Source organism: Loxodonta africana, chromosome 14 (assembly GCF_030014295.1).
Source record: "Loxodonta africana isolate mLoxAfr1 chromosome 14, mLoxAfr1.hap2, whole genome shotgun sequence".
Lineage (NCBI taxonomy): Eukaryota > Metazoa > Chordata > Mammalia > Proboscidea > Elephantidae > Loxodonta > Loxodonta africana.
In genome coordinates, this window is record NC_087355.1 from 82,044,932 (window position 1) to 82,056,995 (window position 12,064).

Consider the following 12,064-nt stretch of genomic DNA (forward strand, 5'->3'; position numbering starts at 1 on the left):
TTGTTAGCATCAGTAGACCTTCCCTTGGAGGAAGTCCCCAGCTCCCCTCCCCAACCCACCCCGCTCAAGCCCCGGGGGACCCGCCATTAGCCATTGTGGCCAAGTACCACCATCCCCAATGTGTGCGAGGTCATGCAGCTTTTTCCCAATGCCCCAGCCTCTTGGTGTCCATAGAAGTGATTACAGAGACAGCAGCTTCACTGTCCCCTAAAAGGAACAGCCTCCTAAATGGTCTCCCAGCTTCCACTCTCATCTGTTCCCCACCCTTCCCCCAAACCCAAGTCCTCTTTCTATATAGTAGCCAAAATGATCTCTTTACAGTTCCAACCTGGTCGCTTACTCCTCGTTTCAAACCCTCCGATGGTGCCCCATTGTACTAGTGTAACTCCAGTGTGGCTGGACCCAGCCCAGCGCCTGCCCCACGCCCCTGCAGGCAGGCTCTGTAGCCTCTCGCCGCCCTGCAGCACCCAGCATGGGAAGATCCTGCCCAGCTCACAGTCTGGGGCCAGAGAGGCTGAATTCAAACAGTACTCCACCACTACTTACTAGCTGTGTGACCTTGGGCAGAATTCTGAACCTCTCTGGGCATTAGCTAGCACCCTTGCCGTGGATTCAGGCGTTTGGGGCTTTGGTGGTTGTTGCTAGCCCCTTTCATGTCCACACTGCCCACCCAACAGCCTGCTTGACTCCAGTTCTCGGTGTCTGCTAAGTGAATGAGCCCCTGAGCCTCGGCTTCTTCAGCTACCAGAGAGACCACTAGAAAACTACCGGTCTCCCCCACACAGAGATGCTGTGAGAATTGTAGAGAAAATGATACTACATTTCATTACAAACACGAATGGGCTTCAGGAAGTGAAGCTACTAATATTTTAGGGGAGACAAACCTCGTGAGGCTCATCCTGTCCCCTTTTTGGAGGCATGGCAGAGCTGGCTTATCAGGCTGAGCAAGCTCATGGAAGATTCCAGAGCCCCGGTTACACCCATGGGGCTGAGCTGCCCGCTTCTCGGGCTGAGCTCCACACAAGGACCTAGTCATTGTTGAGAGGGCTACCCCTTTGCTGAAGGCTGTGTTAAGGTCCTGCTCGCCCCTGGAATGCCCATCCCACTCACCTCCTGGAAGCCTCCCCGGATTCCTCCCATCCTCCCAGAGTGCTTTGTGCTTTCTCAGCTCTTCTGACATCTGACCGTTCACAGTGGTCAGCCGTGCACAAACGCATTTATCTCTCAGTCTCTTGAGTGTGTGACTATGTCCCACTCACGCTCGCGTCCCCAGTGGCCTGGAGTAGGGGCTTAGCTCCTCATCAAGTGCTCAAAATCCCAGGAGACATCAAATGATTCTCGGGGCACCCCCGTCCTATTAATTCATTAGCTCGAATTCAGGGGCTGATCTTTTGCTAATTTTATCATCCTTCCCTCCTTGGGCCTGTGTTCCAGCCATCTCAAAGAAGCCTGGTACATGGCAGCCTTGTGGCCAAGTGACAGCCGGTACCTGTTGTAGGCATTGATGAACAGGTGGAGGTTGGTGGGGTTCATGTCGTTCACGATGTGCTGGCGGTAGGTGTGGACCACCTCCATGTTGTTCTGCATTTCTTCCTGCAGTTGGAGAGGGGGAAACACTCACTGTGCTGTCACCTGGGCCAGGTCATCCAGGTGCAAACTGAAAATAAGAATGCCCAGTCCACAGCCATGAGGGAATCTCCAGGAAAGCAATGCAGGGGCGCAGACAGATGTCTGAACATCAGCTGATAGCAGGAGAGAATGCATACCTGGAAGGGATCGTTACTTCGGGAGTTTTGGTTTGAAATCAATCTACCTGGACCTAGAGGTTGGGTCTATCACTGATATTTCCCTGGGCAAGTCCCATAAACACTGTGAACTTTAACCCGAAAGACCCATTGCTGTCGAGTCAATTCTGACTCATAGCAACCCTACAGGACAGAGCAGAGCTGCTCCATAGGGTTTCCAAGGAGCGGCTGGCGGATTTGAACTGCTGACCTTTTGGTTAGCAGCTGAGATCTTACCCACTGCACCACTGGGGCTACATCTGTGAACTTCACCATAAAAAAAAAATAAACCGATTGCTTTTGAGTCGATTCTTACTCATAGTGACCCTACAGGATAGAGTAGAACTGCCAACCTTTTGGTTAGCATCCAAGCTCTTAATCAGTGCACCACCAGGGCTCCTGCCTTAGGTCCCACCAAAAAAAGAGGGGGGAGGGAGGATACACAAAGATGGCTACAATTAAAAACATGGAGAACAACAAGTGTTGGTGAGGATGTGGACACCTTGGAACCCTTGCCCATTTCTGATGAGCCCTGGTGGCACAGTGGTTAAGAGCTCGGCTGCTAACCAAAAAGGCTGGCTGGTCAAATACACCAGCTGCTCCTCGGAAACCCTATGGGACAGTTCTACTCTGTCCTGTGGGGTTGCTGTGAGTCAGAATTGACCCCATGGCAATGAGTTGGGTCCATTTCTGGTGAGACTGTGAAATGACACAGCTTTTGGGGAAAACAATTTAGAGGTTCCTCAAAAAGATTAACATAGAACTACCCCCTGACCCAGCAATTCCTCTCCTTGGTAGATACCCAGGGACGAGAGAGAGGGAGAAAAAAGGGAGTCATTGGTTAGGGGGCACTGAGCTTCTGTTAAGAGTGTTGGAAAAATGGGGAAATGGATACTGCTGATGGTTACACAACATGATGAACTTCATCAAGGTCACCGAACTATACATGTAAAAAATGTGGAAATGGAAAATGTTCTTTTATACATACATATATATGCACTTAAAACAATTTTAAAAAACAAACAAAAGAAATGGGCTAATAGTAGCTACTTAACCTTGTTGAGGGACTTAACAGAGGCCTTGCACACAAAAGTGCTGGTCAACAGTAAAAATAGGAAGCAAATGTTAGCAATAATTATGTTTTTTTTTTTAATGGAGAGACTTGAAAAGAAGTTTTTCATGCTTGAAAAACAAAACCAACTCATGCCATTGGAAGTTTCCGGAAAGAAGGGCAATCTCAATCCCACCGGGGCCAAGCAGAGCCCTGCAGGAGGTTGGGCAGAACCTTGCCCTCTCTGCTTCCTTTTGAATGTGATTTGCAACAAACAAAGGAGTTCTGGGCTTGCTCTGTTTCTCATTTGCACATCAGCAGATGCTGGGGGTTCACAAGAGGTCTGATGTGCTCAGTGAATCCAGAGCAGGAGAGAGAGGGAACGCAGCAAGCCCGCGTCAAGCCCAGGCTGTTGTCACAACAGTCTGCAGTCATTTCAGCAACACAAGCTAATTGACTACTAAAAGAAAATCAGGAAAAAATAGTCTGAGGGATCGTGCTGGACTTCCAAACCAAAGCACAATTGCAGCAACTTGGGGGCACCAGGGGACACCACCGCCTGACCGCCAATCTCCAAGGACTTTGGGGTACAAGCAGGCCAGAATTTCACGCTACACTTGACACCCCTCTAAGGAAATACAGATGCTGGTGCTGGTCTTTCCAAATTCCTATCGGCTTCAGATTATATGCTCAGAGCGGAGTAAACACAACATAAAGCATAAAGGAAGCACAAATGAGGAAAGAGGACTGAACTCAGCGGGCACACCTCGCCAACCCTGAAGGGGACTTCTGCTTCCCTGAACTGATGATCACACAGGGCATCGTCAGATGGTCACACTCTGCCATGAAGGAGTAGACGGTGTCATGGTGACCACACACAGCAACAGAGCAGGGCGCCTTGAGCTCAGGCACCTGAGCTGGGGTCAGCCCACAGCAGTTCCCTCCCAGGATGGAGTTACGAAGCAGAGCCATGGGACTGGCTGGCTAGGGGTCAAGAGGACAGGGCTACACGCAGCTAGCGGGCTGCAAAGGGCTTGATTCTACCTGCTCTTGGTGGGCCTAACTCTACAGAACAGCAACTCCCTACAGCTAGGCAGCCCGGGGGGGCACAGAGGGGCAGTGTTTGCAATGGTTACCAGAAGGGACTCTGGAGCCAGCCTTGATAGGGTCAAATCCCAGCCTCACCCATCCGCAGCTGGGAGACCTTATACAAGTCACTTAGCCTCTCTGGTCCCAGTCCCCTCACTTATAAACTGGGGATGAAAACAGGACCAATCACACAGGTCCTAGGTCTGCCAGGTAGAGTCCATGAGTTAATTCTCATAAAGGTCTCACAACAGTGCCCAGCAAACAGCAAGCTCTCTGGCCAGATTTGTTTAGAATCGCCCAGAACTGGAAGCAAGCCAGTGTCCATCAACAGAATGGAAAAATGAATTGTGGTACCTCCAGGCAATGGAATACTACTCAGCAATAACAAGGAGTGAGCTACTGACCCATCGATATGGAGCTCCCGCAGTAATTTCGCCCAGTGAAAGAAGCTGGAAAACAGCCCACGGTATACGGTGCTGCTCATACACAAACAATGGAAGGCTCACTAATCTGCCCTTACAGAAGGCAACCCGGAGATCAAATTGTACCCATTTTAAGTATGTATAGTTTATCGTACCTCAATAAACCTGAAAGCCAAACCTGCCGCCGTTGGTTAAGTCAATTTGGACTCATAGTGACCCTATAGGACAGAGTAGAACTGCCCCATAGGATTTCCAAGGCTGTAAATCTTTACGGAAGCAGACGACACATCTTTCTGCTGCAGAATGGCTGGTGGGTTGGAACTGCTGAACTTTAGGTTAGTAGCTGAGCGCTTTAACCACTGCACCACCAGGACTCCTGTACCTCAATAAACACCAAAAAAACACGTTTGCCGTCGAGTAGATTCCGACTCATAGCAACACTATAGGACAGAGCAGAACTGCCCCATAGGAGCGCCTGGTGGATCCAAACTGCCGACCTTTTGGTTAGCAGCCATAGCTCTTAACCACTACACTGACAGGGTTTCCTGTACCTCAATAGGGCTATTTAAAACTGCAAGGCTGAATGCCTTGATGATGATGGATAAGGAATGCTCATGCGACCCCGTGGGCATCTGCACGGCAGCCCCCAGTCCACTGTGTCCTGTCTCTATCCCCTAAACCTGGCCCAGTGCAATGGCTCAGCATGGACGACAGCACGCCAGGCCCCATACTCACCTTCCCAAACAGGTGAGACACCACCATGTCTGGCAGGGCTTGGGTCCACCCAGAGATCTAGGAGGGGAAAACAGGTGGTTAGAAGCCAGCAGATAAGAGTAGTAAGAGAAGGCCAGCAAAACCCCACTGCCCTCGGGGCAGAGTGGCTGGCCCAGCATTCCCTCCATGGGAACTCATTTACCTGTCCCTGGTCACTGGCTGCACCTGGAGGCCCCGAATGCAGGGCCTGGGTCTCTGTCCAGTCCCTTGATCCCAAGCCCCATGCCCAGGGCTGTACAGCAAACACGTGCCGAATAGAGACCCAAAGTGCTCCTAGCTTTCTCGGCTCTGAAAGCTCACCCAGCACTCAGCAAGGAGGACCCTCATTTCTCAGAAGCCTCACCCACTTCTACTAAACACACACTGAACTCCCCAGCCTGCAACCCAGGATCTGCTTAGTCTCCGGCGATCCCTCCATTTCATCCTCTAGCTTTTCCCCTCAAGCAGTTTCCACTCCCCGAATATGCTGAGGCCACTGAAGACACAGAAGTCACTGAGGACTTGCTTCTCTCTACCTCTTTCCAATGACATTGCTACATATACTGCAGGAGCTCCACAACCTCCAGGTGTACAGCATGACCTCCATAAATGACATGTATACAGCTGGAGCTCCATAAAAGCTAGGTATATATCAGGAGCTCCATAAATGCCAGGTGTACAGCAGGACCTCCTTAAACGATAGGTATACAGCAGCAGCTCTGTAAATTCTAAGTGTACAACAGGACCTCCCTTAATGCTGGGTATTCAGCAGGTGCTCCATAAATGCTGGGTAGCCAGTTGGAGCTCCATAAGTGTGTGCTGCCCGACTTCAGCACTGGGCTGGGACTAGCAGGAGAGAGAAGCTCTGGGCCTGGGAGTCCTCAGCCGGCCCCTGACTGCCACATCCCAGCTGCGTAGCACTGGGCTGTTTGCAGAAGCTCTGGACTTCAGACTTTCCATCTCTAAGGGGGGATGCCAGGAACTTCAGAGACACAAGGCCAAGGTGAGGATTACATAAGGCAACTACACGTGTCCCAGCATCTGACACCAGTGCCCGACACTTGGTAGGCACTTCAAATAGGTTTTCTTTCCCCAAGGCATAAGGTACGGATATTAAAGTCCCCTCTCCAGCATTCTCAGGCTCTACTTCAGCCAGTGGTCCATGTCCCCAGCCCTCCACATCTGGCTCGGAACAGCTCTCAGGCTGGCTGACTGCGCCGTCCCTGCCGTTGCTGGGAAAGAAACATATATCCAAACCCAGGGAGTCTGTTCTGCTCCTGGGTGTCACGCAGGCAGGAGGAAAGGGCTCCTGAGTTCTGACTGAAAGTTCAAGGAAGAAATAAGATGAGACTGGCCAGGACTGGGGCAGGGTGGGGCGGGGGCGTGACCCCTGCAAACCCTTCTAACCCCCTGTCCCCTGACAGCCACCCCAAACTTGGCAAAAACACACTTTCAGAATGAGAAGCCAGGAGCACCCCAGCTTGAAAAGCTTTGTTCTGTTTCCATTGGAATGGTTTCCCCTTCTCTTTGGCAAATACTAGGGCCTTTATGAAAAAACAATCACGGCTTTTAGAAAGATAAACACGGAGCCCCAGGACACCAGCCAGGCTGAGCTTCCTGAGATAGCTAAGGCCCTTCTCCTCCAGGCCACCCATCTGTCTGTCTTCTGAGGAGGCCTATGGCGGGGTTTGTCTGGTCCACCTCTGTAACCCCAGCCCCAGCAGGGTTTGGGTCAAGGCAGGTGTTTGCTGGCTGCTGGGTGGCAGCCTGTCTCCTGCCCAAATAGAGGAGCCGGTGAGTACAGCACGGAGGTGAAGTTCAAGGACCACGGAGTCAATGAGACCTACATGCAGGCTCTGGTTCTCCTAGTCTCTCGCCTGGTGTCACTTGGGATGCCTCCCTTAGCCACTCTGAGCCTCGGTTCCTCATTTGTAAAGGGGTTATAGCAACTCCTACCTCCTGGTGCTCTTGTGAGAACTGACCAAAGTAATGCGTATATAGCGAAGTGGAGTAGAAATACTACGCAGTAAGCGATGCATGTGAGCTGATTGTTAGTATCATGGAACTTAACCCTTTAAACCATTGCTGTTGAGTCAATTCCGACTCAAAGCGACCCTATAGGACAGAGTAGAATTACCCCACAGGGTTTCCAAGGAGCACCTGGTGGATTCAAACTGCTGACCTTTTGGTTAGTAGCTGAGCTTTTAGCCACTATGCCACCAAGGCTCTATCACAGAACTCAGGGCACAAAAAAAATGCTGCTGCCAAGTCAGTTCAGACTCATAGTGACCCCATGTGTGTCAGAGTGGATCTGAGCTCTACAGGGTTTTCAATAGCTAATTTATTGGACATAGATCACCAGGCTTTTCTTCCAAGGCACCTCTGGGTGAACTTGAACCACCAGCCCTTTGGTTAGCAGTCAAGGAAGTTAACCATCTGCACCACCCAGTGTCATACAACCCCAAACCAAACCCGTTACCCTCGAGTCAATTCTGACTCATAGGGACTCTACCGGACAGAGGAGAACTTCCCCAAAGGGTTTCTAAGGAGCGCCTGGTGGATTCTAACCACGACCTTTAAAAAAAAAAAAAAAAACCAAGACCTTTGGTAAGTACTAAATAATTTTTTTTCGTTACTATGTGAATTCCAAAGATTAGAGGCTTTTATCTTGTTCCTTGCTTCATCCTTGGCATCTTGGGCAAAGCCCGACACACATCAGTACCCAGCAAATACTTATTGCCCTGAGCTCTGCTTAAGGAAGCTGGCTCAGGGCCCTGTGTCCCAGTGGCATCTCTGACTTAGGCGTCACAGTCCTCCTTAAGTCTTCTGAGTGGCAAACAGCTGGGGAACTGTTTGCTATTCTAAGCAAGGCAGAGGAAAACCTGCTTTCTTTGCTGGGGGTGGAGGGATGGTGGAGGACTGGGGTCAAGAAAGGTCTCTTGGCTCAATAGCTCCTCCAGGCAGAGCCCCCACCCGCCTGGCCCCGGCCCCCAGTCTCACCTTGGAGGCGGCCCAGTCCATCCAGCCTTCTGCACAAGGGTTCACGTTGATGAGAACAAGGCCCTCCACCATCTCGGGGTTGTTCAGCTGCAACGCAAGACACCAGGTGAGACACCTGCGGTCTGGAATACCACTAGCTGTAAAAATCAAACCCAACTCAAGAGAAGAACCCAGAAAGGGCCAGCATGGGATACCGGAGCTGGCTGTCACTGCTCCAGTCTTCCCCCACCCTGAAGAGACTTCAATCCCACCCCTGCAAAACTGGGCTTCCAGCTCAGCAGACACTAGAGTGGGTCCCTGAGAGCATAGAAAGGGCAGGCCATGGGGTGAGTAGAAACTGCTGGTGCTTTGCAGTCTTGCCTTGGCCAAGTGACTTCACCTTGTTGAATCTCAGCTTCCCCAGCTGCCAAATGGGTATAACAAACCGTCTACTCCATAAAGCAGACAGGACACATCCTTAGTGGTAAGAACTCCATTACTTCTGAGACATAGATAGATACATTCTTGTTGCTGTCGTTAGCTGCCATCGAGTCAATTCTGACTCATGGCGCCTCCAGGAGTTACAGAGCAGAACTACTCCACAGGGTTTTCTTGATTGTAATCTTAACAGAAGCAGATTGCCAGGTCTTTTCTTTTGCAGTACTGCTCAGTGGGTTCAAACCACCAACCTTTAGGTTAGCAGTTTAGAGCAAACTGCACCACCCAGGGATCTTATAGGTAAATATAGGTATCAGCACAGTGACTATGCGTTTGGTTGCTAATCATAAGGTTGACAGTTTGAATCCCCCAGTTGCTCCTTGGAAATCCTATGGGGCAGTTCTACTATGTCCTATAGGGTCACTATGAGTTGGAATTGACTTGGCAGCGACTGGTTTTGGTTTGGATGTAGATAAAGGATACACACACACACACACACACACACACACACACACATACCCCAGGTTATATTTAAGATCTTGTTTTTTTACATCTGCTCAGAGCCTGAATGGCCACACCATCCTATATTCGTGTTGGTATTTCTAATCTCTAGCAAAGCCCACATAGCTGAATAAAACAAGTATCCTCGTGTTTTTAAGCAATTGCTTAATAAGGATGCAAAGGACCCAGTAGCGCTTGACTTGGGACCACAGTAATGTAAGTGACAACTGTCATGTTGGTACACGTGTGTCTGGTTCTAGTTCAGAATCAGGATGCAAGGTACACTGACTACAATAACCCGAGCAGCTATTACAAAGAATGACTGGTCATAGCAGAAAATTCCAGAACATGAGGACTGTTCACCACAGACTGTGAAGCGAGCATGGCAGATGACTGAGGACTGTGTCTACTGTTATAGTAAAGGAAGAAGAAAGGCTGTACGTACGTGTGTGTGTGTGTATGTATGTGTGCATGCATACCATACACTCGCACACACACAGTATAGACCTCACACCACAACATTAACCGTGGTTATTCCTTGGGAAATGGAATTACAGGTAGTTTATTTTTCCCTCTGAGCTTTTTGATGTTTTTCCAAGTTTCTTCCTTAAGATTGAATCAATTTCGTTGTTTAAAATGTAATTTAAAAAAAATGCTCATGAACTCACAGCAAATCGAGTTAGGATATAGGCGCCCGCTCCAGTTCCCATGCCAATGACACTCTTCAGCCTGGTGGCAGAAATGAAATCCATGTAACACCAGGAAAGGGCAATGGGAGCCTTAAGAGCCCACTAAAACCTTCCCTTTCCTGGTCTCCAGGGAGCCTCATCTCCCCAGAGTCTGCTCAGGTCTCCCCGAAGATGAATGGCAAGCTAGACTGAGCAGAGCCACGATGCTGTGCCATGCCCTCCGAGGTCTCGGGATGCATCAGGTTCTGGGACTGACAGAGACCGTGACCTTAGAGAGGCACCTCCACCTTTCCTGACTCCCTCCTGGCTGCTGCCGAGGGCTGGAGAGCCTGTCTGACATTCATGGGAAGGCCCATTACAGTGTTGCATCTTCTCGCTCTTATTTTGGATTCTAAGACTTGGAAGGAATACATTGGGCAGGAACGACAAGGCATTCTTGTCCTCCTCCAGGCTCAGCTAAGAGGAAAATGAGCCCTGGAGGAAAGAGGGCAAAGAGCAGAACGGAGGGCTCAGACGGCCCCATCTACAATGCCCCACTGAAAAGGAAGACAACCAGGAACTGGACTTGAGGAAAGGAGGGGGTAGGTGGAGGGGGTCATTGGGGTGGCTTATCCACTCAGGGAGAAAAGCTGAAGTCACAGGAGGCAGACGGGAGTAAAGAGACTGCTGAGAAGAGGGTTCATGTTTACCAAGTGGGACAGGCAAATTTCCTCCCTAATCTCCAAACTCTGATCTACCAGTGCCAGGGGACAGATTGGAGCTAAAAGCCACCCTTCTCTGCCAGCAGATGGGAGTCGATCCCTCACTCTTAGCCAATAGGGGGGAGTCTTCCCTCACTCTCACCCAATGGGGCAGGGGTGAGCCTTTCCTCACTCTTACTCAGTGGGGCAGGGGAAGTCTTCCCTCACTCTTACTCAATAGGGGGGAATCTCCCCTTACTCTTACCAGTGTGTAGGGGGAGTCTTCCCTCACTCTAACTCAGTATGTGGGGGGAGTCTTCCCTCACTCTAACTCAGTATGTGGGGGGAGTCTTCCCTCACTCTAACTCAGTGTGTGGGGGGAGTCTTCCCTCACTCTAACTCAGTGTGTGGGGGGAGTCTTCCCTCACTCTTACTCAGTGTGTGGGGGGACTCTTTCCTTACTCTTACCCAGCGAGGGGAAGTCAATCACTCGCTCTTACCCAAACTGGTGAAGGACTCCAGGAAGCATTTCGGCCAGCTGGTCCATGGAGGGGTACATGTACCTGGGGAAGACATGGAGATGCAGTTAGCAAGAGCCTGGCCATGGTGGAAATGGACAGTCCAAACAGAAATGGATTGAAAGGCAAAGATCATGCACCAACCCCACCTGTGTGTGCACCCACCTCCCCAGTCTAGTCTCCCGTTAGATCCTCACTCAGAGCACCTACAGCACACGCGAGCCCCGACCACTGGGCATGGATACCTCCTGCCCCTGTCCCTAATTCTCCTTCTTTTGTTATTTAAAAGCAACCATTTATTGATTGAAGTCCCTCAGTGCTGCAAACGGTTAAAGTGCTCAGCTGCTAACCAAAATGTCGGAGGTTCAAGTCCACCCAGAGGTGCCTCAGAAGAAGGGCCTAGCAACCTACTTCCAAAAAATCAGTCACTGAAAATCCTGTGGAGCACAGCTCTACTCTGGCACACATGGGGTTACTGTGAACAGGGGTCAACTTCATGCCAACTGGCTTTTCTTTTTTATCGATCTCTTCCTATGTTCCAGGTCACACACTAAGCATTTTATGAGCGCTAAAAGCTCCCTAAATCCTCAAAACAGCTCCAGGGGGTTGCTAAGCCTTTCCCCAATATAAAGACTATAAATCTCATTGAGGCTGAGAGATAAGTGACTTGGCCCCACAGAAGAGCAGGAACTTGAACCCACATCTCATGTGGACTTGAGACTTCAAGGCCCACGTTCTCACCATCCTTTACTGCCTCCCAAAGGAGTTCTCCCGGCAGCTGTCCCATGATGTCTTCCTGACTTGAGGGAATTCCTTCCCCTTCTTATCTCCTCAGAGCCCTGGTGGTGCAGTGGTTAAGAGCTTGACTGGTAACCAAAATGTTCGCAGGTCGAATCCACCAGCTACTCTTTGGAAACCCTATGGGGCAGTTCGACTCTGTCCTATAGGGTCGCTATAAGTTGGAATCAACCCAAGGGCAGTGGGTCTTTTATCTCCTCGTTCCCAAGAGATGCTCTAAAAGGGGCTTGGGAGAAGGACTGCACAGTCACCAGGGTTCAATGGGCCCACCAGGCTCTGGGAGGTGGATGACCAGGGCAATGTTATGGCCCAGGCGGGCCCAATTTAACATGCCCTCAGGGACCACAGACCCTGCAGACAGA

General features: G+C 50.4%; 1 protein-coding gene across 4 annotated transcripts in view; it reads right to left on the reverse strand.

Annotated features, from left to right (window-relative positions):
* Positions 1–12,064, reverse strand: part of NDRG1 (N-myc downstream regulated 1) — a 56,589-nt gene that overhangs the window by 11,538 nt on the left and 32,987 nt on the right. For all 4 annotated transcript variants that reach the window (XM_010588512.3, XM_010588513.3, XM_010588510.3 and 1 more), the window contains 5 exons: positions 10,887–10,949; positions 9,686–9,746; positions 8,100–8,186; positions 5,082–5,138; positions 1,490–1,593 (listed from right to left, as the gene is read on the reverse strand). In XM_010588512.3, the coding sequence (XP_010586814.1) occupies positions 1,490–1,593; positions 5,082–5,138; positions 8,100–8,186; positions 9,686–9,746; positions 10,887–10,949 (372 nt within the window). The remainder of the gene's footprint in view (positions 1–1,489; positions 1,594–5,081; positions 5,139–8,099; positions 8,187–9,685; positions 9,747–10,886; positions 10,950–12,064) is intronic.